Source organism: Phalacrocorax carbo, chromosome 9 (genome assembly GCF_963921805.1).
Source record: "Phalacrocorax carbo chromosome 9, bPhaCar2.1, whole genome shotgun sequence".
Classification (NCBI taxonomy): domain Eukaryota; kingdom Metazoa; phylum Chordata; class Aves; order Suliformes; family Phalacrocoracidae; genus Phalacrocorax; species Phalacrocorax carbo.
The window spans coordinates 30,146,862-30,174,748 of record NC_087521.1 but is presented as its reverse complement, the minus strand read 5'-3'; the positions used below and the strand labels follow the sequence as shown (position 1 = coordinate 30,174,748).

Here is a 27,887-nt window from a genome sequence, read left to right as displayed (position 1 = left end):
AGCTTTTGATGGATTGGAGGATATGAATTTTTATAAGAAGTTCTTAATGAAGAAAGAACTAGAAATTAAAGTAGGCCTCTAAATTAATTCTCTTAATTTTCTAAGCTTAATGGAGTGCAAAAAACCATACAAATTATGAGAGTAAAGAAAGACTATATATCTCATCTGTCACAGGATGTGTGTGTGTGAGTAATAGTTGAAATTAGTGACAGTGGCATAAAATTTTAGTGAAAGGCCCTTCTACTTAAACCAGAAGTTCTTAAATACCATGTTTCAGCAGCTCAGTGCCATGACAGATTTCTGGGTGAGCTTTATGCCATCCTTATTTTCCCATTTTTGAGACATGCCCTGGAACCTGTGGATATCTGGTAACTTTTAAAGACGAGAAGCTTATTGTTTGAGAGGGCCTAAAGTCTTTTCCCAGTGATTTGCCAGGAAAATGGGAAGCAATTAAATATTCCTGGTTCTTTTTGTGACTTTGCCCTGGCATTAAAAACACGTGAGCTTCATGAGGAAAACAATATAGAGCATGTAATCCATTGTATATTATGTTTTCTTTATAAATAGGTAGTAACCAGAGACTGCAAAGAAATGCACTTGTGATCGAAAGAAAGAAATTCCCTGATGTACCATTTCTATTTGAATTTATTATTTTGTGTAAATACGCTGCCTACACCTTGAAGCTGGTCATAAAACACTGATGATGTGGATAAAGCAGAAGAGCAGGTTAGATTTAAGTACATCTCAAATAGACCGTGGATCTGGAGCCTTTTGGTTAGGCCAAGGAGAAGAAGATAAAAAGCAGTCATTGAACAATTTTATTATGCATTTGTCTTTGCTTTAGATTTAATTGAGTGCCAACTTAGATTGTTATCACTTCACTAAAAAACCCTGCTTCTTTATCCCTCCTCATGTTTATTTGTTCTTTGATGACTCCATTTATGGTAAGTTTGCTTGGGACGAGTTTCTTAGAGAGCAGCATGGTTTGATGGGGACAAACATCAAGTATTTGGATGTCGTGACAAAAAAAGCTAGAGGGAGACACACTTTTCTGAATTTGAGTTTTGGGGTTTTTTTCTGTTAGACTAAAATGAAAGAACTATATGAGTTTGTGGAGCCTCTGATGGAAACATCATATGTACTTGGCTCCACTGAAGTAACTTTATTGATTAGTGCAGTGAAATCATCCTTGCAGAACAAGATCTAAGTGATGAGGTTTAAGATTTATAGTTACTTAGTCAGCCAACTTAGAAGGCTGAAACTACAGCCAAACCCCCACTCTTTATGTTAATATTTCTTAGACAAAAGGTCAGAACAAGCCATTCCAAACTTAGAGTGAATCTAGAGCGTCTAAAGCCAACTGAGACACTGCAGATATCCTACTGTAGTAATGTCTGTTCCGTGTCTCTGGCTCATGGAAAGTCATATGCTCTCAAACTCCATTATGAATTGCCAGATTCAGTAGGTGCTTATTTTTCTGTATAAAAATCAGAGACTTGTTTCCTAAGTAGTATACTTTTTATTCAAAGGGTATATTTTGTTCACTTACTTCCCATAGAATAATATTTCGATGTTGTCTGGTATTTCAGGGGAAAAAGGATGGTCAATTTGAAGACTATACTTTTGTACCTTCTAGACCAGTCCAACTGCTGGTCAGACAAAGCATGGAAAGATATTCAATACTTTCCACTAAATACAGAATGACTTAACATCATACCATGTACACTTGATTGGGCAGTCACTTTCAGGATACAAGATCATTCGGAGGATTTCTTTGAATTCTCTTTTTTTTTTTTTTTTTTAATTTGAGAAAAATTCATGTTAAGAACATCTTCCCATAAAGAAAAGTTGTGAAGTGCAAGGTGAAAATGTGTCGGTATTTTTGTCTGTTTGTTTAAATAGATACATTTATTTTTGCTAGCTTGGTAGAAGCATCTATACACTTGGGAGGAAAGCTTGCTTTTAAGCTAATGTTGGTAAAGCTCTTATGTGAAACAGAAAGAGGATATACTTAGCAACAGGATTTTTTTATTTCCATAAGGCTTGTACTATAATCAACAACTCGGTTGTGTAGTTGACTGCTTAGTAAACACCTTCACTATCCTGGCATAGGAAAGAGAGGGGCAGTTCTGTTACATAAAAGCAATAGACTATATATTATCCTAACAAGTTAAAAAACCCTATTTGTTTGCAGTGTAGGAAGATGAAGGTTTTTCTTACTAACTTTGACCTTTATATGTGCCTTGGGGGGAGCAAGGTGTTCATGGAGCTTCGTGGGAATGTTTGGGGCTGATTGGGAACTGAAGCATATCCTGCCTTTCTTGCTGACCACAAAAACACATCTTAAGATAGTGAAAGAAAACTTCCTCAGACTTTTAAAACACAAATGTAGTTGCCTATGCTATAAATTGCAAATCAGAGTATGAAGAGTAACTCCTCCCCTCAGTTTACATCCTCCGGAGTGCAGCAGTGAAGGAAGGGAGGGGAGCAGGGGTCTGTCCCTGGCTCCGTAGCAGGTTTGGTGTGGTTTAGGGTTTTTCTGAATTTATCTTTTCTTAAAGTAGGGTGATCTGGGGCAATGTCCAAACAGTAAGAAATGACAAATAACCCTTGGGGCATGTAGCACCACTCCTTGCTTTGGTGGAAAAGTTTGGTGTGTGCTTGTGCAATACTTAATTATCCCACTTCACATGATCATACAGAGCTGAAATTTGCACTAACTTGTGAGTATTTGCTCAGGTTTTGTTATGTTACAAGATAAATGACACTTTAGCATCAGTGTATATATATACTTAATGCTTTAAGTTGTTAGGTGACAAATGAAAAATTGCCCAAGTACTACACAGCAATGCTGAGCCCACTGAAGAGCACGATGAACAACTACTTGCATTTTTTTGGTATAAACTTATGCTTTGATTTACAATACTAATTTGTGCAGCTTTTGAGAAGTACCAGGTATTATTCTGTACCTATGAATATTACTTGTATTCCTTCAGTTAATTTTTTTAAAGCAGGTTGTTTAAGGTTTCAGAAGTGTGGGGTTTTTTTTGCCTTTCTAAATAAATGGTCTATTAAAAGCAGTTATGGTTTAAGATTTGAATAATTTTTTTTCTTTTAATAGGTGAACGTCTATGTGCTGGGAAAGACTTTCCTTCTGTTGGCCAGAGAACTCTGCATAAATGCTCCAGCCATAGGTATTTCTTTTTATGAGTTGGCTTTTGAGTATTTGGGTGTATTTTCTGTATGGTTACTTTAAAAGAATATATATATGTGTGTGTGTATATATACACGTAGTATTGTGTGCTAAATACCAAAGTGGTAACTTAAAAATGAAGCTGGAATCAATCCAGGCCAAAGAGCAGTAGTGACCATGAGAGCCTGTTCTCATTTATGTAAGACTTTTGGGAGCTAGATGCTATTTTCTTTTACAAATAATTTTGTTGCTTTTTCTGAGAGTAGTTCAGGTAACACTAAGACAGCGGGCTGATCTATAATAAATTTGTGTGCATCTACAAGCTTGCACGGGCCTGTCACACCTCAGTTGCAAAGAGATGCAACATTTGATAAATATTTGCCAAATTTACTATCTGTCAGTCAGCTGTAGCTGAGGTGTTCAGGGCTTGAAATACAAGTGGCTCGATGGAAAATGAGGAGCAACTTTTTCCAAGCACGCAAATAACTTTTTAATTAGCAAGTCATAGCTGAGATGGTAACAGAGTTATAGGAAGATGGGTTTTAACCTGTTAAAGGGGAAAAAGCTGTTGTCTGGGCTGTGGCCTTTAAGCCAAGGGAATTCATGCCAATTCCAGTTGAAAGAGTGAGTTTATAGAGAAGTCTTGTGACTGTTACCCACCTCTGCGCAGGAATTTTCTTCCTGTGTCTTTACCCACTCTCACTCCCACTCCCCTTAATCTGCGCTGAGAGAATTAGATGCCTGTTGTGTTCAAGAACACCACACACGCACACCCCTTCAGACATACTCAGCTGGGCACATAACTGCCTGCCTTTGCAGCAAGAGAAGCAGCAGCTCACATACGGAGCATCGCCACAACAGCATCCAGGCAGTATGGTGGCAGTGCGCAGCTATCGGCCATTGTGGTGTGCTGGCTTCATTAGCATAGCTCCATGTCTGGTAAAAAGTTCCCCTTTTCAATCATTCAGTTGCCTTCTTACTTTTCATTACTTATTTTAAGAGAGAACAGGCAGAATTTGTATTGCAGCTTATTTGCCAGGTAAAAATTAATGCAGCTGGGGAAAAAGGCAAACAGAAAACCCTTCTCAGTTAAATGTAAAGGTACTTGTTATACATGGAAAAAATATTGGTTTAGACTGCTGTTTATTCTTTCCAAGGTCATTAAGACATATCTATAAAAAATAATATTTCTAATTAGCTCATCTGTAATGATTGTCAGACACTTGAGAAAAACATCGACCTTTATCACTTTGAGAAAAGTTAGGGTACTAGCTATAAACTGACTGCTGATAGTGGATGGGACTATGCGCTTAGAAAAAAACTGAGGGGGAAGGAAAGATCCAGCAGCTTCTGTTTAAGATGGCTTACTTCTAAGTAGTAATGTCTGCTCCTAAACATGAGGATGGAATGTATATTTAGATAGTGGCAGCCAGTATTACCGCTTTGGGCTAAATCTAGGATAAAGCCTGTCACTGCATTAAGCTTCATCTGTACGTTGTGACTCTGGCCATTCGAGGGGGCGTGCAGTTTGACAGGTGCAAGTGTCAGTGTTGCTGTTTGCTGGGCAGGCTGTGGAGGTTAATGCAGATGATGCGTGTGAATGGGCATTAGAAGCTTTCAAATATAACCACAGGATGATTTTGATCAACTTTGATTACACTCATGGTTTACATCACTTCAGCTTAGGCAACACACAGAAAATACTTCCACATATGTCAGCTCCCTTTTTTGTGAAGGAAAATAAAGGCTGCTGATGAAGAGTCTCAGTTATCAGGCAAGGGAAGCTTCCTATTTGTGGCAATAGCTAATGCCCTGTGTAGGTGCACACAGGGGACAGACTACAGTATCATCACCCCTGTTAACTGTACAGTACATGAATTTACAGACGCAAGCCATAAGATCAGCAATGATCAAGTACACAGGATTTAGGGCAAGTAAAAATGTTTTATATTTCACAGATTTGTGAACTGCTCTAGTTTAGAACATTCTGTTTAAGTCAGCTGCAGTCTGCAAGTTAGTTATCTATATACAAAATAAATGCACAGTACGTGCGAAATTTAACATTTTTCTGCTTGTTGCAGTCTTAATTAAGTCAAATAGCTTATGAATAAATAAAATAAGATTAAATTCAAGAGCATTCCTTCACTTATTTTGTATAGCCTGATGTAGCAGATAGGTAAGTAGCGTAACATTCCATACTGCTGCAGAGTTCGTAGTAAAACTGAAAAATCCCTTAATGTGCATCGTTGCAGTATTGGAATACAATCAAAGTGAAATGCATCATGCATAGAAAATGAGCTCGGGTATTTGTCCCCCTTGTACTCCGGTCCCATTAGTACTGTCCGAGGAGCACTGGAACTGGAATGTCACTTTCCCACACTGCACTTCAGTCATTCCCTCTTGCCCAAAGTAACTGAGTTCGTTACCATCAAGAATAGCACTTACATTGTAAAACGTGTCTTGCTCAACCTGAACAGGGTGTTCAAACCACACAGAGAAAGTGTTACTGGAGCCGTCAGAGGTAAACTTTGTCAGATTTTGAGCAAGGACAACTCCTAAGCGCTTCAGTTCTATTTTGACGCTGTATTCAGCTTTGCCACAGCTCGACCCATACAATCCCAGTCCTGCTATAAATATCCGTTTGTCTACAGCAAACTGAATACTGTCACATCGCCCTCGGTACCTCCACTGATTGCTGCGATATGCAGATGACTGAAATCGATGGCATCGCTGAGGTACAAGTCCTTTTCTTTTTGTCAGCGGAAACTCTAGTTTGGGTTTATTCACGGCCGTGTACCATAGGAATATGTTGTGAGTTTCCTCAAGGGTGAGGATGTCGGACTGGGCAGCTCCGTTGGCGAACTCTTCCAAAGTCATGGTCGGAATCCGCACCAAGTACAAAGCTTTTCCTAATACATTCCTCTTGTTGCGTGGCGTAACTGGCAGCCCTTGCCTTTTGCATTCAGCCTCTGCCCAGTTGAGAACAGCCTCGAAAACTACCACTTCCTTAGTGTTGAGCGCCTCCCGGGTTACAATGATCTCTAGTGTTTGTTGATCTATCTCACAGAAGCCCTCTGACTTCAGTGCCATTTCTGCTTGAGCATCAATCACTTCCCAGCAGCGCTGCGTCAGCTCTGGCTCCTCAAAGAGCCTGCTCTGAGACAGCAGGACACAAGCGTTCTTTGCTTCTAAACTGGTCTCCAGAAAATTGACGCAAGCCTTTGCTAGGGCCGGCACGATGTACTTCTTGGCAGCATACAGTGTAGCCAGAACTGTGTCAGCTTCCAGGTCTATTTCGTCACTGTACATGTATCTAGATGGGGGGAAAAATAGTTTTTTAGGGAAAAAAAATACAGGCCATGAAAGATTGACCTACAGTCATCTTTGCTGGCAGTAAATCTGACATTCAGTATTTATTAGTGCATTAAGTAAACAGTAATGAGTGCATATTGCACAATGCCAATTACGAGATGTACATTTTATAAGCTACTTTGATTCTGTCCACGTAATTAGTAGACTTATAGTGGCCACTTACTTTAATAGGATTAGAAAGGCTGCAGGTTCCACATCTGGTATATGGATTTCAGATTTGACCTCTGCGAGATCGCCGTAAAACATAGCATAGAAGACAGAGCTACCAACTGCCAAAACATACTGGAAAATAGAGAGAGAGAAGCCTCAGTAACGTGTGTCTGTAATAGCTGAGCGTGCTGGCCCTCGATAAGAGCTACACTTAGGGAAAGTTAAAAGCTCCAGTGGAGGCAAGAAGACTGCCTTAGACTGTTCCCTTTAATTGCAGCGTATGCGAATTACTTCTGGGATTAGAGGAGAGCCGTAATTAGAAAAAGAAATAAAATGGAACCCAGCTGTAAGGCAGGGGGCGAAGGCGAGATGCACGGCAGTATTAAAAAGCCAAAAATTATCTGCACCGACCTTATGGGCAGGAACTTTCTTGGCTGCCCCCGGCGGGCCCACGATGAAGTGAACGTCGGCCATGAGTTCGTTATTGAACATCAGCGCGTTCCTGCAAGCCAGGGGAGGGGGGAGAAGCCCCGTTAGCGAAGGGCGGCCCCCCACCTGGGGCGGGCGGGCGGCCGCCCTCACGGCCCCCGGGGGTCCCGCCCCAGCCCTCGGGCCGTGCCCGGGCCGCAGGTGCACCGGGCCCCGCTCGCGCCCTCCCTCCCTCCGGCCGCCCACCCGGGGAGGGCCCGGCGGGGCCCGGCCCGTACCTCTCCCGCAGCGTGGGGTGGAAGGACTGCCAGTTGGCGCTCTCCAAGTTGTTGTTGTTGAGGTTCTGGAGCTGGGGCGGCGGGGGCGGCTGGGCGCTCTGCTGGAGCTGCAGGGCGTTCTTCTTGCTGTTGGCTGCGCTGGCGGCGGCGGCGTTACTGTTTGCAATGTTGGTGCTGGCAGGGTAAAGTTCTGCAGCCATCTTCTTCTTCAGGGAGAGGGGCACTACCTCATAGCATCCTGGCACCTTGCCGTTTGACCTCACACTCTTTTTGGACTTCTTTAAGGTCTCTGGAAGCAGAAGAAAAAAAGTCAAACACTTCATGATCCTGCCATTGAGGCAACCATGGGGCAGTGGCATGAGCAAGAGAACTAACAAATCCCAAACGCGAGTCCCACTATCTGGATATTTTGTATGCTTCTAGATGCAGGGCGGCTTTTGTTAGGTTTGGTTTGGTTTGGTGTGTGTGCGCGCTCTCCGGTTACCAGCCCGACGCACCTTTCCGGGGGGAAAGGGATGCTGCTGCTGCTGGCCGGGCTCGGCGCCAGCCCTCACCTTGGCTCGGAGCGGGGGGTCCCAGCCTCCACGCCACTGCCACGACTGCAGTGGGGAACGCGAGCGGGGCTGGCAGGCAGTTCCTTCCCCCGAGGAATGACGAGAGAAAAAGAAAAAAGAAAAAAAAAAGCCAAAATCCAGCAACGCAGCCCCACAAATCCAGCCGAGGCGGTGGGTCAGAAGCCAGAGTCAATCCACAAATCCTCCGAGGGCAGCAGCCCGGCGACGGTGAAGCGCAGCCAGCCGCCCGGTCCCCGCTGCCAGCCACCGCGCTCCGCGCCGTCCTTCCCTGCCGGGCGGGGGCTCATCCGCGGCGGCCGGGCCGAGGCGAGGCGAGGCGGCGGCTCTCCGCAGTCCCGCTCCCGGGCGGCCCCGCCGCCGAACCGCTCGCACCAACTTTCCTTCTCTCTCGCCGCCACACGGCGCTGCTCCTCCGCGCTCCTCCCGCCCGCGTCGGGGGCGCTGCTGGCCGCGGGGCGCCCCGGCTCCTCCGCGGCGGGCGGGCGGGCGGCGCTGCCCTCGCCGCTCCCCTCGCGGCGGCGGCGGGATGCGGCGCGGCCGAGCTCGGCGCGGCTCTGCCGCCCTCAGGGCCCGCCTCCCGCCCAAATACCCAGCCCTCCGCGCCGCGCGTCACGGCCGCCCGAGCCAATGGGGAGCGGCGGGGGGAGCCGCCCCCCGCCCCGCCGGGTGTCAGTCTAGTGCGCGCCCCCGGTGCGCCCCCTCCTTTCCTCCCTCCCCTCACCGCCCCGGCACCGGGGGGGGGGGGACATACACGACACCCTGTACGGGCGCAGCGCCGAGCACCGCCGCGCCCACCCCACCCCCTCCCCCCCCCCCCGCCACCCCCGCGGTCCCTCCGCCGCTCGCTGCCGCCGCTGGCAGCCGGACGCGGGAACTAGCGCTGGGGCGGGACGCTCGGGGGACCGGGCCCCCGCCGTGCGGCCCGGGGGCTCCCGGGGCGGGCGGCCCCGGGCACGGGCACGCACCGCTCTTCCCGACCGGCCCGGACGGGGGCGCCGCCGCGCCGCGCACGGCCCCGCTCGGCTCGGCTCGGCTCGGCGTGGGGAGCCGGGCGGCCGCGCTGCCCCGCCGGGGGCGGCTGCGGGCGCTGGGGGCTCGGCCGGGGCGGAATTATTTAAATGGAGGAAAGTCGTAGGGATTTCATTTCTCCCCGCCACTCTTTTTTTTTTTATTTTTTTTCTTCCCGCAGCCCCGAAGGCGCCGCGCCCCGGCGGTGCCGGCCCTCCCGGCCGGGGTCGCCCCCCGCCTTCCCGGGTGTTCCCTCGGGGACCGACTGGGCCCCCCGCCCCTTCTCGGGGGGGGGGGCCTCCGGCTTCTCGCCCCTGCCGTCCCATTTACCTCTTCTGGTTGGGAAGTCGCTCTTTCAAGCAGTTTCCTAGGAATTTTTCTAGATTCCTGTTAGCGACTGTGTGGCATCTAGGTGCTTCCAAAAGTCCGAGTCCCAGGTTGCCACTGGGATAGGGAGAGAAGGGAAAGTCTTCAGAAAAACAGCTGATTTTTTCTCTAAAAATAAAAGAATGTTTTTCTCGTTTGCCCCGTGGGCCCTGCAGTCCCCGTTTGGGAAAGCCATTGGGTTTTGCCCCGCTTGACCTTGGTCACTCGTGTGTGCGAGGGTTTCAGGCCCAGGGGGTCTCCCTGAAGGCACGGGGAGCGGGACACCCTTGGTGCGGCCATGCTTGTTTCTAATATGTCAAAGGATTCAAGGAGTTTGGGTTTTACAACTTAAAATTTTGTGTTCCCACTCACATGGGACATGTTTATGTTAACCTTGGCCCTGCATTTAATTTATATATCACATTCATGGCCTCTTTAAGGCTTTTCGCTTAAAACCAACCCGGGTATTAATTTTCTGGCTGTTTGGTAGCTTCAGAATTTAAATTAACTATGTGCAATGTTTTGTCAAATGACCCGTGGGCATGAATGCCTGCAGAAACTTCTAAGCAGCTACAACGCAAATGTGTTAATGCTCCCGAAACTCAGCTCTAAAGAAGTTGTGAATTGCCTGGCTTGCTCAGCTCCGGCAGCCCAGGAGCTGAAGTTGTGCCTTCTCGGGATAAGAAGAGATAGGAAAGCAAACCAGGTATTGCTTTGTAACATGGCATGGGTTTCTGAAGTGCGAAGAGCAAAGTTTGACTGTCTCGAAACCCAGGCTATCGCTTCTGAAAGGGGGTTTTTTGTTCTTGTATTTTGGAATTAGTAATTTCTGTTGAGTACAGTTTTATAAAAGCATACTTGGAAATACAGAACAACTGCCCTTAAGAATCATGGGGATTAGTTAATCTTTCCTAAACCTTTGATTTTTAGGGTCATGTTTAGGCGGTGACTGCACTCCAGCATTTCTTCAGTTCTGAGGGAGATGCATTTAGAAGTTTTTGCTTGATAAATGCTTACATTTAAATGCTGCTGCAGGGCTGACAGGCGTAATCACCTGCGGTGTGATCGCGGTAATTATGGGTAGCAACAGGGCATCATTGTTAGAACTTGGTGCTAAATGAAACTGCTTTGATTAATTGTAAATCCGTAAGATTGTTCCAGTGTTTCGAGCTGAATTTTCATCTTTATCAGTTTAAGTGCCCACAGAGGGGATCAGCTAAGGAAATTGAGTTGAGACTAATAGTTAACAATTTACCGTACATCATGGATTTTCGGTCAGGTGATAAAAGGCTGGCAGGAAATGAGAAATTGATACTTCAAATAAGAATAAACATGTGTTAAGTGTAGCTTTTACAAGATTGTTTGATAAATTATAAATTGGTTTAGGTAAAGCACAATCCGTACTGACGTGTTTCGGTTAGCTTGAAGCTGATAACACCAACGCTTGAAATAAGGTTATACATCTGGAGGCTGATCCGTGGCTGATGTAAATGGTCATAGCGCTGCTGACGTTAATTGGGTTCAGCAATTTATGCAGATGGAGAGTATGCCTCAGTATCTGTAACAAACAGCATTTGGTACTGGTGGAATATGAGTCTGAGAAGGATCTGGAATTAACTTTGAAAGTGTAAGCAGGCTTTTGTTAGGGACATGAGATTTTAAGCAAATGACTGTTTTTCAAAGCTTAGTTTGTAGGTAGGTGTGAGACAAGACATGCAAGTTAGCTTATTTGTTATTTGCAGATGTGAGAAGTTTTGGGCCTAAGTTACGTCTTTATTCCGCAAAAGCTTTTGCAAATGCTTATCTTTGTAATTTCACTGATACCAGTAACACTGCTCATGTGTCGGAGTCAGCATGTGCAGCCTCGAACCCTGAAAAGCATGTAAGCAAACCTTTGTGCAGTACTTTAAAGGTCTCTTATCTATAAAGCAAGAAAGGTTTTTGTTTTAGCTTAACTAAAAAGGTGCTTCTGAAGCTTCGTGATCAGAGGATCTGGCCCAGCAGCACAGTCTGTGTTGTGATGTGAAGCAAGCCAAGCACGAGAGCCCCGCAGTACAGCCGCTCAGGTACTGCGTTTCTTAAAGCAAAGGTTAGGGTTAGAAATAATTGTATTATTTTCTGTTGCAGATCCATGTTTATATATTCCTCGTTTTGCACACATGCTGGAGTTCGGGGATAAGAACCACGAGGTGTCCATGACGGCTCTCAGGCTGTTGCAGAGAATGAAGCGGGACTGGATGCACACCGGCCGCCGGCCCTCCGGGCTCTGCGGAGCAGGTATGTCGGGTGCTGGGCATATCGCTTGCCCTGCAGCGGGTCGGACACGAGAGTCTGGGAGCTGGGAACAGATGAGGACTTTCTCAATTCCTCAGTGATGCCATGTTCTCTGGGTTCTGTGCTGTCAGGCACCTACAGATTATATAGGTCTTCACTGAAATAGTTTCTGAAACTCAAACTTCATTTTTGCCCTTGTTTCTACCTTGCTTGCTCAGATCCTTTGTATCTTACGTTTTAGATTTTTTAACCTCCTTTCTGGTGCTCTTGCCCCCACTCTCTGCAAGCTCTAGCTGCTAAAAGGTTTTTTTGTCAGCTAAAATGACACCATTAGTGCAAGCACTTTGATTTGTGTCTTTACACAGTGTCTTATGCAAGAAATGCCCTCTTTGACCTGTTCTGCGAAATTATTTTCCTCTCCTTCTTCATCTTTTTCCAAGATCCATCGCTGTCATGATGCTTACAAAAAATCTGCCGGTTTGGGAGGGCTAGGTTAAAAGGTAGTCGGTACCAGCTGGTGAGGTCAGAGTAACAAAGAGTGTAGATAGTCACAGAGTTCACGTATGCGCTTTATTTTATTGGAAAGATCTTACATGTGCATGCTGGAGTGAGAAATATTGCTCAAACCTTAGGGAACCCAGGACTATGCAATCTTCTTGAGATTTCTAGCCTCTTTTTGTTAATGGTACTTGCTTATTGCACATTGCTAAAAATTTTAGTATAGGCTCTATGGGAGACCAGCCTGGTCTGTGATTCACTACGTAGACTGTATCCACACGAGTGATCTGATTCAACAGACATGGATCAATAGACCGAAGCAGGTGGTGCTGAGTCCCCCGCATCCATCCACGCAGTACACGGTTCTTGTGTTCTGCTGTGGACTGGGTTTAGTTTAGTTCCCTGGCCTAAATGTCTGTGCCACACGTCCTTTGAAGGACCGGTTGTTAGTTCAGCCCCTGATGTTCCCATTAGGAACCGGAGCACTTTAAACAGGTACCTGAAGTGGAGCTCTTGTTTAGTTTCCTCTGAAAGGCATAGCTTCTGCATGCTTAAAACTGTTCTGTGCAATGAACCACTGCATGATGAGCGGGGGTGATGCTTCAAAACAGACCTTGTGCTCTGAATCAGCACACTAATGTAAATGCAGCCAGTACTAGTTAGCTAGGTGGATAGAGGGTCTTGCAGGAGAGCACTTGGGCGTTAGGAAGACAGTGATAGTGGTGACGGCAATGAGGATGACAGCTTAAGTGGATTCAGTGTTTCACTTCTGGCTTCTGGAAGAGTTAACTGGAGATATTTTTCTTCAGGACTAGTAAAATCTGCTAAAAAGATGATAATTTTGAAAATACGTGAACAATAAGGTATTTTTGTGATGTATTTAAGTAGCTGACCATGGTTTCCCAAACGCTAAGGCATAAGATTTTTTCAGGGTGCAATGTGCAGTCAGCTTAATTTTATTGGATAGGAAGCAAAGTTTGTAAAGTCATGTCAATCACCTGCATTCAGGGACACAGGTGAGCATAAGCATTTACAGCTCTTGAGCTGAAGGCAGGGGCAAAAGAGAGGGTATACTTATCTGACTGTTTTCTGCTTTTCTTCAGGAAATTTTCCTCTTTTTGACATTGACTTTCCCTGCTTTTTCTCTAGCTCTGCTAGTGGCAGCAAGAATGCATGATTTCCGGCGTACTGTTAAAGAGGTCATCAGGGTGGTCAAGGTTTGTGAGTCTACATTAAGGAAAAGGTCAGTGCAGTTTTACTGCTTTTATCTTCCATTTACAGTACTGAAAAGTGGTGTGGCCTAAAATGAATGTATATCAGAGAAAACCACATTCTTTTCCTTTTCAGAAGTGCCAAGAATAAAATAAGTAGAACGTATTTTAGCTGGTCATCTTTAAGTACTAAAACCTGCTTCTTATGTAAGGCCTCAAATGCTTAGCAAAGATGGTAAGGAGCTCTGCCCCCATTTAAGAGGTGAAGAGTTGAAGGCAAAAAAATGTAGCGTCAGAAATGCTAGCAGTGTTGCCATGTCCTCAGAAGAAATGATTGATTCTCAAAGCTGAGGATGTACTGTGGGATTTTCTTTTTCATTAATCCAGAATACAGTGCTGAAAAGTCTTGTCTTTTAGCTGTTATTGAACAGAACTTTTCAAGATATTTTGCTGAAGTGTTCATTTTTGATAGTGTTGCACTGCTAATAAATAGAAGATAGCGCAGTGAGTCTGATGATAAGTTCACTGAAGGGTGAGATGTGGAACTATCAGCAGAATGTGAGCCCGAAACTGGGAATTTCCCAAGTACCTTTGCCATGTTTTTTCTTTAAAGACCTAGTAGCATTTTCCATATTTTGGTGAAGGTAAGCAGTTACCCAGTTTCCGTTATTTTAGTTTTGAAAAGGTGTTACATTTTCTTTCCCTGTAGGTTCAGTAAAAACAATCTGTGAAATACCATGCTTTCTGTTTCCCCCAGTTGTAAATTTTTGTACCACCAATCAGTTCTGAAGTATGTTCGGCCAAGGTTTGTCTTTAGAAAGCTCCCCTGGTGTCTCTCCACCTCGCTGAGACCAGCTTAAGCACACCCAGCCAAGTCTAATACTTGTTAATAGTATTCACTTCTTAATTCTGAAAAACGTTTTTGCCCCAGATCTTCATATGTGGAACAGGAATGATACTGTTTCCCTACCACGCATGGGTGGCGTAGGAATAAACTTAAAGTGTTTGAAGTGCTTTAAGGTACTACGACAATAAGGATGGAGCCACTTCTTTTCTGTGGTTAACAGGTCATGTGTTTTAATGTGCATTTTGTATAATTAATCATTTATGCACCCACAATCTAATTCAAGGTGCCTCAGTTAAAGAGTTCGTTCTTCCTAAGAAAATAAGCATAATAAATTAGAGTTGGAAGGAAAATTGATTTGAGCAATTGTTTCAAGTGAAGAAATCGTACTTCAAAATTCATGCTTTGAAATGTTTACTCAAGTCCCACTCATCAACTAAAATGACAGCGTTATTTACTTTGACAGGGTAAACGTGACAGCTGAATTATTTCCAGGCAGCTATAATTACAACTGTATTTATCACGAATCTATAAATTTGATTGATGTTTTTCAAATAAGAGCACGTTATACAGTATTTAACGAAGGCAAATAAATACCTTTGAATAACTCTTTCTGCACTCCAGTTTTTTTCCTTTTCTTTCAAGAATTCCTCTCAAAATGCCATCAGATAGAAGTTGTCTAAATTAATAAGCACTTGTTTCACGTTCTTAAAAATTTCTTTGCTTCCCAGTTTGATGTACAGTTTTATTTCCTTTTAATTATCGCTGTAGTTACTCCGGTTTGTAGAGAGCTACTGCTGCTTCGTGCATTGTGAAGGTGTTGAGCGTAGTTGGGTGAACGCTCATTAACGGACGGCGTTGGACGCTACGCTCACTGCTGATGGCTTTGTCCTGACAGCTCTTGAAGTGAAACTGAACAGGAGTCCAGATAATGCTGAAACATCCAACCTGCAGGTTCTGCTGTATGGTTAGATCTAGCTCCCAGCTGCCTACCTGGCTCCTGGGGAAGCACGGACCACTGGAAGTTGGATTTGCTTTCGGTCACAATGGATTTCCATGGCAGAAATCTGCAAGGGAAGGGGCGGCATCGACACAGGGTGCCTTCTCCCCCTGCCTTGCAGAGGCAGCCCGACAGCACGCGGGGGACAGGGCCATGTTGATCAGTAGCTTGGCTGAGGATGCAGGAGTGATGCTTTTTAAGAAAGCCCTGCTTGGCTTCTTGTTTCAGGAACACCCTTAGGAAGGGTTGGCAGCCCTTATTCTCTAAGCAGGGCACTGTTTCTGATCCTGTGCAGTGCAGCTGAGGTGACTGTAAAAGGGGATTAGATCACCCTGTTGTCCATCAGCTGGAGAGCGCCAAGCCCTACATGTCTATAGTCTGTCACCTCTTTCACTGCTGTGTGCAGGAGGAGCAGCTCTTAGGAGGAGGTTCACAAAAACGTGACGTACCTTCAGGTCATAAAAATGAATGACCTCATCATAAAGGGAATCTATTTTGGAAGGGCAGAGTGACGAAGCATGACCCATGGACCTTGCCACTCATCTTGGAACCTTAGAGTTCCTAATTTAACCATCTGCCTACAAAACATGTATGTTTATTTTTAATATGCATGGATTTTTGGGAAGATCTTGGTGAGAAAACTTTGTAGTTACTTCACAGGGCCTTCTAGCTTTATGTTTTGAAGCACACGATTAAAATGTAAAGCTTGTTAGTGTTGTTGAAAGTGAACGTATTAAATATTAATAAATGCACTGATAATTTTATCTCATTTCCAGTCTAATTGAAATTATATTAACTTATATATCACTTTATATATTCAAAATACTGTACAAATATTAACTAATTAGTGAAATTGTTATTTTCTGTGTAATCATCTGTGGAGATAGCAGAAATTAACTTTTAATAAACCCAACCCTTTTATTTAGCTTAATCCTCACATTTGTGCCTGTGTTCAATGCACCTGTCTTCGCTGCTGCCTTTTTAACCTTTACATACTCTGCCCTTTCATCTGTTTATTCACCTATTGCATACTTTCTCTGCATACTAAATTCTGTCTTATCTGCAGTGAGAATAATTTTTGTGATATTTGTCCATTGTGCATTATCTAATACTGTGCGTCCCTTACGCCTGTTTGAAGATCTTAGGCACTGCTTCAATAGAAATAGAAAAAGAGTCAGCTTATCTTTGTTAACACTTGCATTTTACTCTTTGGCTTACTCTCTTTATCTTTAAATTGAGCTGCTTTTTATATAAAAAATATTTCTTCTCAGTTCCATAAAGTACTGTCCATTAAAAAACCTATTTGTGATGAACTTCAGAAGAAGTAGAGCTTCATTTAGAAGGAATTGGAATGAAAGGCCAGAATGGGTTTAAAACACTCATTTGTGAGGTGAATGTTTTTTCTCACAACATTTTTGGTGACAGAAGGCAAGACTTGCACAAAGAAACTCCGTTTACCACGCTGGGTGGAGGTGCTGCAGGGACTTTCATAAATGGGGTCCTTTGCTCATATCCTGGGGACCCAGCCGCAGCTCTTCCAATGACTGCATTGGTAATTTTCTGGAAAAATTAAAGATTCATGCACAGGGATAAATGTATTGCCTGCAGCTTTTCTTATTTTCATTTCTGCAGTATGTAGCTCACATAAACTTCATGTCCAAGCTCCCGGTGCAGTCTCAAGCCAGGTAGGCTTCTGCGAGCGCAGGCAATGTGAGGAGCAGGCTGATGCGTGAGTCCAGAGTCAAGATGGGAAGAGAAGGTAGCAGGGATGCTTGTGGCTGTGAGGTTATGTTTTCCAGAATGCCAAAGCCAAATCCAGGCCAGGACTGAAGGGAAAGGTGCGAAGAAGTCTGCTTGGCTGTGATCCAAGTAAAGCTGTGCTAAAATCCTGTGAAAAGTATCTGATTAATTAAGTGAGAGCTGTTTACCTAAGGTACTTGAGCGTGGAGGAAGGTAGAGGACGCTCAGTCCGTCAGTTGTGTAAGTGCTCTTGGCTGAAGCGAGGTATGGAGAGAAGCTTTCAGAGAACTGGGCAAGTTACTTCATGTAATGGAGCTTGTGGTGGTGTCCACTCTGGTCTCAGATCAGCAGCCATGGAGCTCCTTCACTGGCCACTGTTGTGATAAGCTAAGAAATAAATTGAGAAATATTTTATGTCTCCAGTTAAATAATTTCAAGTGGCTTATAGATGATTTGTAGAAATCTCTGTAGTATGGCGAGTAAAATACAGCTTGATCCACGCGGGTTGGTATTGCATACCTTTGTAAGTTGGATTGTCTGTTTTAATGAAAAAAGGTTTTCTTCTTGAGGAATCCAATTTCAGAGGCAGTGTTCCTTTTTATAAATCTGGCTTCTATACAGCTAGTAAGCTAATACATTAATTAGACTCCTAATATATTTTAGTACTTCATACTTCTTTAAAAAATGTAATTTCAAAATTATTTGGTGTCTGTTACTTTTAATACAATAATTAACTTATTATTACTAACTCAAGCTTAGATCTTGTAAACAGTTTTCTCCGTGTTTGACTTTTCTCATTTGAGCGGCTGTTAAGAAATTAAGCAGCACGCTATTTTTCTTTTCCAGGAGATCACAGTGTTTTTGACAGACCACAGCAGAGGAACCATGCTAATGAAGCAAAATTTTAAGGAATGCTAAAGCGTTTTGTTTTGTTAGCATGGTGTGAACACTTGAATCGGGTAAAAAAAAAAACAAGAACAAAAACTTCCAGGTGGTTTAGACTGGTGGACTTCTGAGGTGGCCAGGGAAATCTGTCAGTGGGATTATTGGTGGGCAAACTGTGCACACGAGTGTCAACCCGAGTTAACAGCGTGTGTAACTATTTGCAGAATCAGGGCTTTAAAATCTATGCTAACGAATTTGTGATAATTTAAATCTCTGTTTTGGTGTGAGCAAGTAAAAGCAACTAATTCTAAAGGGTGCTTTTATTTAGTACAATAAATCTTTCAAGGTACCCATTCTTTAATACTTAGAAAAAACAACAGGGAGTTGCCAGCAAACAAGTACCCTAAATTATCAGTCACCAGTTAATTTGCAGTAAATGACTGTGTGTATGCTCTTAGTCCGTCACAAAAAGAAGTGAAACGTATTAATGTAGTACACCATGCAAGTTGTTTAAGTGAAAATATTTCTCTTTACAGTTGCATTGGGCCAGGAACACAGACTAATTTAGCACCGCCCAGGTGATAAGTTGTGAGTTGTAAAACCACAGTAACTGGATCGCCTCCAATTTTGTCCTTACCTTTAGTAAGGAGGTACTCATTCATACAGGCTTTGAAAATACCTTTTTTATATTGCTGCAAACACATATAAAATTATATCTACATACAGTGATTAAATATAAGGAGATTTCACTCCTGTGTGTATACATACTGGTGGATACTGGAAAACTTTTTTTCATGCCACATAGGAAGCATTTAATAACTATTTCTCATACATGTTCTCTATTAAGTATCACTTTTAGGGTATGTGTTTGCATACTTCCACAAATAGTTCATGCATAAACTTTGTATGGCTTGGAAAAAAAAAAAGGGAAGGATGATGCAATAGACTATTAAATCTGTAGTATAAAAATAGCGAGGGTTTGCCACATCAGTGCGAATTCTGAACTGCTTTCCTATGAGTGAGTGCACAGGTTGAGAGTGGTAGGCAGCGCTGATGAATGTTAAAACAGTGGGGATATACTGCAGTATTTTGGTAATTCACTATGATACAAAAGTAAATCCCTTACTCTTCCAGAGTGTGCAAATGTTGGATTTGTAAAATCACCTGATCTATTACTGGAATATTTGTAATTGATATGACAGTTAAGTTTATGTAGATATCATGTAGGTTATTGCTTAGGGTTTTAATTATATTGTTGATTTGGAAAAAATCTGGGGAGTTTAATTACCACCACCGGCTTATCTTGCAGTAAAGGTTTTTTTTTTATCTATTTCTGCTAACAATATGTCAGTATTCAGCTTAGTACTTTTTTTAATCCATCAATAAAATATTTTAAGTACTTTAAAAAGACCTCTCACAACAGGTAATCTAAAGGCTGCCTGCTCAGGCTAAATTTCATGTTCACTCTTTATAAAAACAATTATCTCTGAGGTTATAATTTGTTTGCCCTTCAGTATAGAGGCCCAGCTCAAGATACCTCTGCTTTATGCTGCCTGCTTTCTAGAGCTAGGTGCCGATTGTGTGTACGCAGGAGGACACCGTGGCTTTTCGTGAATGGTCTCTGCTTAGAAGTCCCTCTTGGACTTTGAACTTGGACTCCTGAAACATCTGTGAGTTGGACTCCAGAAGACCTTGTTCTTTTACGTGATTTGAGGCACCCCACTGCTGCAGAATTTCAATTTAACATTAAAACTGAGCAGCTAGCTGCACGGATAAGTCTTTTTTTTTTCCTTAGCTCTAGACTGGATTCATATGTCTTCACTGGATGGTATCCTTGAAACAAAACAAAGTCAGAAAAACATTGCTCATAACTTCAAAATGACTGACCCATTTTCCCTTATTGGGAGCTAAATTAAGTGTGAACAGAATTGGTTTACTGTTCTGTGCACAGAAGGGCTTTATCAGAAAACGAGGTGTGGTTTTGTCCATAAACGGATAGAACAAAAGCTGTGGAAATTTTTCTTTGAAAAAATAGGGTTGTGGTTAGGGCAGATGACACCAAGCTCTGGGAAAACTTTTCTCCCAAAGGAATTTGCCTGAAAGAGTTTGCTGTGAGAAACTAAAAGGGGAGGGTTTATACTGGAAGTTAAATCTTAGCCTGAGCTGTAGTGGTTGCCTCTGAGTCGACTATAAATAGAAAACACTTGTCTGCCAAATTTCAATTTTTAGAGCCCTTTTGAATCCATGCCAAGGAAATAATATCTTAATTTGTATATCTGTTTGTTTTCCTCTTTCTGTGCGTAACTTGAAATGGCAACTCTTATTAGATTTTTTCAGATAAACAAAAATGCAGAATTATCTTGGATATCATTTTTATGTGGAACTTAAAAAATAGCCCATAGCTATTTCTTTTTTTTCATGAGGGCACTCCCTCGCCCCTGAAGTTATTGTGCTTATAATTAAGGTTGCGTCACTTTTTCTTAGCTGCCAAACTAATGGTACCTTGTTTCATGTGGTGTAGACGGCTGCGTGCATCAGTTTGTTGCCTTGGTGGCATGTGTCCAAACACTGGATAAAATTAAAGAAATGTTTAAAAATATGTAGACAGGATATCAGCCCGTGTAAAATGTTGAGGCAGGCGAGTAGTTGGCAAATGCAGGTATTTATTTATATCAAGTTAAAGGAGAAAATGTTGAGTGAACAGCTCGCTCTCCCACAGAGATGATGCTCAAGCTGTGATCCTGACCGTCAGGGATGGTTCTTCATTTCAGGAGGAAGGCTGGAGCCTTGTGGTTAAGATTCACAAGAAGTAAAGAAATAATGTGCCGCTCTGACTTTGGGCTTGCCACGGGGCTGTGCCTACACCGTCATGCTGGCAGCCCTCACCGCCCGGAGGTGAGCCCTCGCCCCGTTTGGCTTGGATCAGGACTGAGGAAGAGGAGGACATGGGCATGGGACTGGATGCTGGTGGCGGGGTCAGATGGTCAAACCACACTGTGCTGTGGGTTTGAGCTCCTTGGTAGCACCATCAGCAAACACAACGTAGCTCTGCCCTGTCCTAGTGCAGATGCACTGAAGGTCCTGGGGGAGACCCATGCTGCTGTTTCAGCTCAGGGCTGAAGCTGGCGCTTGAGGCAAAGGTCTGCCAGCTGCCGGCACGTTGGCTCACCCGTGGGCCGGCATCTGACGAGTGCAGGGTACGTGTTGTGAGTCACACGACACTGCACAAGGAGAGGGACAGACGGAGCCTCAGGTGTCCGCAAGAAGATGTGCATGGGGTTAAGTGCTGAAACCCAAGCGTGGTCATCTTGCCCCCAACCTTGCTTCATGAGCGACTGGTTTTGCTACTGGTGTTTTTTCTAAGCTGCTCCGCGTGCCTGGAGGGGTTGCTGTTTTGGCTGGGCTCTGGGTCTGGCTGCTCATCTCAAACTCAGAGCAAGTGTGGGGTAAACAAACTGGGCATCTTTGCCAAAGTGCATGTTGGCTTTTTACAGTGGGAGGAGAATAACATTTTAACTAGGCGAGGCTGGTTGGGAAGCAAAGTCGTGCTGAAGTGGGACTATCTGTGAGCACATGATTCACACGTGGAGAGATGGGTGACTCTAATTTAGTGATGGTGGCTGGGAAGATCCGTGCTTCTAAAGTGATGCATGGATTTGGCATTAAATGAATCCTAAATTTAAAAAATAATAACAATGCCTGGCCAGTTTTTTTCTCTAGCCTGATAGATGAGGCTCCCTCCTGGAAGGTGGGTGATGCATGCTGGAAGCCTGTTAATGCTGAGAAAGATTTCTAGCCTATTAATTAAAAGCTGAGTGCTGCTGCTGCCAACAGCATCCTCCTCTCCTTTCTAATTTGATCTGAAAGAGAGGAGGAGGGAGCGGTCCCTGGTAGAGGGAAAGTTTTGGGCTGTCAGTCACTCTCAAATAGCTAATTTGGCACTTTGTAGAGATGCCTGAACTCCAAAAGTGAGACTGGGTTTCAGAAGCTTTCTTCTCCTCAGCAGCACTAATTCTGGCCGGCAGAGCCGTGCATGGGCTCAGCACGCTGCTCGCTGTTGGGGTGACGTAGAACTGCCCGGCTCTCCCTGTGCATTTCAGGGCACGAGATGATGCGCGTGGCCTGTGGGCTGTGCTCCGGCAGCGGCGTGCCTGCAGGCAGAGTGTCCTGAAGTTACAGCCTGCCTTCGTCCCTCTGTATGGGCTGTCTTGCTCCTCACTTTATTAAAAAAGAAATACAGGTACTTGTAAGGACATGGGGAGAGAGTGTGGCCCTGTGCTCGTGCCTTTGACACTGGAGTTGGTTGGAAACTGAATTTCCGTCCTAGAGACGATTCCTTCTTCAGAAGGAGTTTTGTTGCAATCGGAGGTAAAAGAGAAAAACACGACTGTGTTTTGGGGGAGAAATGCTGAAGGGTCCTGTGCTGGGAGTACTGAATCACTGTTTTTAGTTTCCTAGCTTTGCAGATGGAAGCTGTTGTCAGCTTTGCTTCCTCTGGAAGATGGGAATATTCCAGTGAAGCAGCTGCAGGCCCATCATTGCCGTTTTCCCATGGAAAATGTTGATATTATTAAAAGGGCACTTTCTGTCAGAAAAGCATTCTGCCAGACGTTTCCTGACCTGGCTTTGTACTTAACCTTTTGTCTCGTTTTCTCCATCTGTAAAATGGATGTGCTCATTCTCAACCACCTGTATAAAATGCTGAAATCTGTGGATGAAGTTATGACAATGTGGTCTCATTTAAGATTCAGTTCCTTTGAAAGATTCAGCTGCTTTCATGGCAGTTCCCCATGGAGCTAGTCCCATCTCGCACATAGGTAGGAGCTTCTAAAATGCGAACGTTAAACAAATGCAAAGTATATTATTGTAAAATTACATGCATTCATCTATTCCATCTGTGCAATGTGCAGACGATCCCTTTATTTTACTACTGCTTCTGTGTGTCCTGGGATGATTGCTTCTCGTCCCTCTTCCAGTCATGTTACTTTAACGTTTGCTTTGCATAAATTAATCATGCTAACGTATCAGCGATATTTTTGAGCGTACTCCTAAACCGTGGTGGCAGATATTTTAGTTTGGGAATCTGTTTTGTTGTTGATAACAAAAGCAATGAGATGGGAGGAATGAGCTGTGTTTCTCATCTCACTTTTGTCAGTCTATACTTAATTGACCGTAGTGGCTGCAGTATTTCTGTTCAGTCTTTGTTCATCGAAAAAGAGTGTGTTACATACTCTAATAAATCAAAAGCTAATTTGTGATATGAAAAGATACTTTCTTTGCAGCAGATGAAACAATTAGTATCACTTCAGTTTTAATGTATTCTGCATTTGAGCCAGAGTTTCTAAGGATGACATGTTTATTCCGTAACTTGGCAGTTTAACAGATTTTGTTACTTTTAAAGAAGTTCTTAAAGTTGTTATGGTAATGTACTGTATGCTTTGGTAGGTTGACAGAGTTTGAAGATACACCAACAAGTCAGCTAACCATAGATGAATTTATGAAGATTGACTTGGAAGAAGAATGCGATCCTCCTTCATTTACAGCCGGTCAAAAAAAATTGAAGATACAGCAGGTTAATTCTGAATCGGATGTTCTCTGTATTTCTGTCCTCTCTCCTTCCTCTCTATATTCCTTTTTGAACCAGTTAGTAATGAATCCTAACTGACCAGCCTTTGATAGGGGTTAGTTATATTTATTTTGAGGTTCTTAAGAGAAAGGTGAGCATTAGTGCATATGATACCCATTAATTCAAGGATATTTTTTTGTTTTACTGGCAAAGGGATAGCTTCCTAGTTTAAAAAAAAAAAGGGGGTTTTCTCCTATCTAATTTTTGCTCCCTCCTCCAGAGAGTCATGCACTTTCAGATATGTAGCTTCAAATGTAGCTTTAAACATCCCCTGATGAGGGATCGAAGTATGTACTGTCTTAGCCAGCCACTGCGGGAAGTACAGAGGCACTGCTCTTGTTAGTGCAGATCAGGATGTCTGGGTGGCCGAGTAAACGAGCACCAGCTGAGCTTCCATGGTTTGCAGGATACCAGTGTTTGGTGCTTAGCCCACGACTGCTGTAGTGTAGACGAGGGCTCAGCACACTCTGCCCAGACGCTCCCCCATTTGCAAGCTGATGAAGTTATCTCCTTTATGCTTGCTTTCCTGCTGCGTGTGTTTCCCTTCTTGTGCCCTGACCTTCTACGAAACCAGTGAATCTTTTTGTCCTTACAAAACTGGAGGCTCTTGTGTGACAAGTTAAGCTGAGCTTGTGGTGTGGAGGTCTTGCATAGGTGTCCTAATGTCTGCACTTCTCTTTTATGGGCTGTATGCACTCTTCCACCCTGGTCAGCCAGGATCTGGGTTGTGAAGGTGTAAGCTTTGTCATTGGATCAGAAACTGCACTTTTTTTACGGTGATACCCATGGTCAGGAGAAGTACCATTGCATGTAAATTTTTTTTTTAACTCACGTGAAAACAATAACCCTGTTGCTTTAATTAGACTGCTGTTTTTTTGTGTGGTACAGCACCTGCTTCCACAGAGTTTAGTTCTCATTTCTCTACGAAGCATGAACTAAAGCTGACACCAGAGGAGATTTTACTACCACCGTTGCCAAATCTTGCACTATTAGTTTTTCAGGGTTTTTTGTTTTTACTGCTCTAAATATGCTATCATTTAAATCACTGTCACTGTATCTGGGATGTTCTCAAGAGCCTGGAAGGTGCTGTAGGTCAGTATGTCACTCTGCCATCGCCCGCGTGCTGTGTCTGGCCCGGGCAGTGCAATTTCAGCACTGTCCTTGCGCTTGCTCACATCTACTGGCACAGTCATGCTGAAGAATGGGGCCTTTTATTCACAGCTTGCCAGAGTGAAGGTTCCTTCTGAAGTATAGAGATAGGTGAGAGAACATTCAAAATTGGTCAATATTTTGAAACTTGTCTGTCTGACCTGTCTGACACTATAAAGTAATTTGTGTTAGGATTCAAGACATGCTTATTGCTTTTAAAATACCCTATGATTCTGTGTCTCTACATACAGTTCACAAACGGTACAAAGTTGGGTTTTTTAGTAATGTCATGTTTATTTTGTTTGCTTTCATTTCAGCTTGAGAAGGCATTATCAAAAAAGCTGGAGGATTTTGAAGGTATAAGTTGTGTTTAGTGTAACATATCACTCATTTGTTCAAAATTACATCAATGATTGCTGAGTTTTATTTTTATTTCAACACCGCAGGTGAAATATCGAGCTATCAAGATGAAATAGAGATTGAATTAGAAAACAGTAGACCGAAAGCAAAAGGCGTATTTGCAAATTTCACTAAAGATGGTAAGTCTATGAAGAGTTGTGAATAGTTAAATAATAACGGGTTCAGATCCTGCAGGCAGCCTTAAGTGTATGAACTTTACTGTGATAAATGTGATCATATATATATGCTTGCACAGTACAAGATCTCTATTGCATTGGGGTTCTCTCTGCCAGTTAGTTGGTTCAAATATCAGCCTTCAGAGCGACTACATTGTTCATTACAATGACAGTTCATTAATGTTTTCAGTTGTTGTTTTTTTTTCCTGGTGTAATACAAGCTTGCCACTGGCACCTGAGAATGTTCCTATTCATCACTGAAAGAGCAGAGGACCAGTATCTAGACCCTACTGTCACCGAATCCCCCGGTTGACTAAGCGATACGGAAGGGCGTTGTGCAGGTTGAACATGCTATTTTTTGTTTGTAATTATACCAGTAAGTAGCTGCCTTCTCTGGCAAAGCCCTTTTACCTGCCATAATTTGATAGCACAATACTTCTATATTAAATGATGACTGTATTCACAAAAATACATTTTAATAGCCAAGGTAATGAATTTGAAGAGCATCTGGAAACTCCATGTATTCATACATTGTACTAAAATATTGTGTATTTCTTCTACAGATTTTCTCTAAAGATTTTTATTCTTCAAGTGAGCACCTCTCTATATAGTTTCTTTAACACACGGTATGCACTGATCTGTTGGGTGTTTTTTTTTCCCCTTACAGATTCTATAGAAGATAATACCTGCAGTGTACTTGGAGAGGAGGAGGCAGAAGATGAGGAACTGGAAGCAGCTGCTAATCACTTAAACAAGGACTTTTATAATGAACTTCATGAGAAGGACAGGGTAGAAAAAAATGAAGATGGGGAATGCAAAAATGGAAATGAAGCTCTTGTAAGACCACCTGCACTGGAATCTTTGCTCGGCCCACTCCCCACTGCAGCTAGTCTTGGCATAACAGAGTCCATAAAAGAGTGCATATCCGCGAAGGACCGAGAGCCTGGTGAGTAGCAGATCAGTTCAGCCCAGAGTGGAAACTGGACCCATGCGGCCAGCTGTGGGTTTGTTGTGTAATTTCCATGTATCTTGATGGTTGCTGTAGTAGCAATTCTATCAATCACTGTGACATGGAAGTACAGGAGCTGTGAGGCTGGATGAGACCAGTGGTCTTGGTCGTTGATGTTGTTCATTAGTATCTGCTCCTCAGGAAGCTGCAGGAGAATCTGGAGTGCCTAATTATTTTCTGAAGCCTGAGAACATGTATCTCTTAGTCAAGTAGTTTTGCAGTCATTTGATAGCTGATGGGCATATTTCAAGCCATGCAGTCTCAATTAGGAAATTGGAGGAAGCGGATTCCTGCAAATATGACTGGGAATTAAAACCCAAGTATGAGAATTTTAGATCAAGGCAGACTTTCTCATGAGACGTTTTACTGGAGTCAAATATGATGCAGTCTGTATGGCTGACTGAGAATCTTTGCAAATGGCAAATATTTAATATGTTTGTAATAGGAAATAACTGGTTGTATGCTTTTATCTTTGATGCAGACTTTGGTGTGTGTTTTGGTGGTTTTGCTCTGTTTTTCTTAAAACTCCCAGATCTATCTGTATCATACAGCTCTTTATAGTACAGTGGGAGCAGGACTGATCAACTAAGGACGCCAGTTTTGCCGGAGTCATTAAGGCAGACGGCTCTGCAAACAGCCAGTCACCCAAACAGGTTTATTTGCTCTTTCTTATGTGTGCTTGAGCTTTATGGAGATGGCATTTTTTAGAATTCCTTTTGCATCTTAATGGCTCTGAGAATGGAACATATACCTAAAGGGCATTTTATTCTTTTCTTTATCGCAGTTAATTTTTCCATTGTAAGACACACCTGTCCGAATCTGTTTTGTCAGCTTACTTGGGGGTCGATGCAGTAGAACATTTTGTTATCCAAACTGTTCTTCTGATGCTCATTTCTGTTCAACAGTACCTACTTATAATAAGGTACTTCCTGCCTCAATAGGTGAACTGAATGCATTCAGATTCTTATTGCATTAGTCCCAGAAATGTAGCAGGATGATTGCAGATTTATATTTTGCACAAGTAAAATCATACAGAAATAGCTGAGTAGGTTTGGTTTTGTTTTAATTATGGTTAAGAAAATGGATGGCTCGTGGCTCATCTTTCTCCTGGAAATCAGCAGTTTGTGTTGAAGAGAGGTCAGCAATGGCTAGGAGCTGTTGTTGTCTGGCTAGCCAATGACCTGTAAAAATGATTTCCCGGTGATGGACATTTCTCAGCTGGCATTGCTATTGACCGTTTTAATGGACAGGCTGAGGACTGAGTTTAAAGATGGAACTAAGCTGGTATAGCCAGGTATGTTGCTCTGAGTCAGGCTTCAGGCAGGAAGGCGCAGGAGAGTGCATAGCTGCTCATGCTATGGCTTGTCTGCATTTGTGCTTTGTTTTCTTTCAAAAGTGGAGGACGTGCCAAATGAACTGAATTTCAAAACCAAATACGTTTCAGTGTGTTCCTTCTCTTTTAATTCTCATTCTCTTTTAATGGATCTGAGAAATTGTTGCAGGTGTTTGAACAGGTACTTATTTTCTTATATGTGCTGTGAAGCTCATACGCTGAATTACTGTTTTGGTTGTATTTTGATTGTAGATCCTGCCCCAAACTTTTTTTTTTTTCAGTGACTCTGATAATTTATTTTAATCATTTAAAAGTTTCATGTGAAGTCAGATTAATTTTGACTGTGTCTGTACTGCTGGGTAGTCATGCTGG

General features: G+C 43.2%; 2 protein-coding genes across 6 annotated transcripts in view; one reads left to right on the top strand and one right to left on the bottom strand.

Moving 5' to 3' along the window:
• BRF1 (BRF1 RNA polymerase III transcription initiation factor subunit) overlaps nucleotides 1-27,887 on the top strand; it is a 175,629-nt gene that overhangs the window by 75,566 nt on the left and 72,176 nt on the right. For all 3 annotated transcript variants that reach the window (XM_064460929.1, XM_064460931.1, XM_064460932.1), the window contains 7 exons: nucleotides 3,122-3,194; nucleotides 11,499-11,648; nucleotides 13,293-13,386; nucleotides 23,269-23,395; nucleotides 24,916-24,955; nucleotides 25,045-25,137; nucleotides 25,841-26,119. In XM_064460929.1, the coding sequence (XP_064316999.1) occupies nucleotides 3,122-3,194; nucleotides 11,499-11,648; nucleotides 13,293-13,386; nucleotides 23,269-23,395; nucleotides 24,916-24,955; nucleotides 25,045-25,137; nucleotides 25,841-26,119 (856 nt within the window). The remainder of the gene's footprint in view (nucleotides 1-3,121; nucleotides 3,195-11,498; nucleotides 11,649-13,292; nucleotides 13,387-23,268; nucleotides 23,396-24,915; nucleotides 24,956-25,044; nucleotides 25,138-25,840; nucleotides 26,120-27,887) is intronic.
• BTBD6 (BTB domain containing 6) lies at nucleotides 5,118-8,568 on the bottom strand. Of its 3 annotated transcripts, none has more exons than XM_064460935.1 (5): nucleotides 7,920-8,567; nucleotides 7,423-7,711; nucleotides 7,127-7,217; nucleotides 6,729-6,847; nucleotides 5,118-6,506 (listed from the first exon to the last, which is right to left on the bottom strand). In XM_064460935.1, exons 2-5 carry the CDS (start codon nucleotides 7,620-7,622, stop codon nucleotides 5,474-5,476), a joined length of 1,443 nt encoding a protein of 480 aa, XP_064317005.1. In that variant the 5' UTR covers nucleotides 7,623-7,711; nucleotides 7,920-8,567; the 3' UTR covers nucleotides 5,118-5,473. The 3 variants fall into 3 exon arrangements, with proteins under 3 accessions (XP_064317005.1, XP_064317004.1, XP_064317003.1); XM_064460934.1 differs by having other exon boundaries at nucleotides 7,977-8,567; XM_064460933.1 differs by having other exon boundaries at nucleotides 7,423-8,568.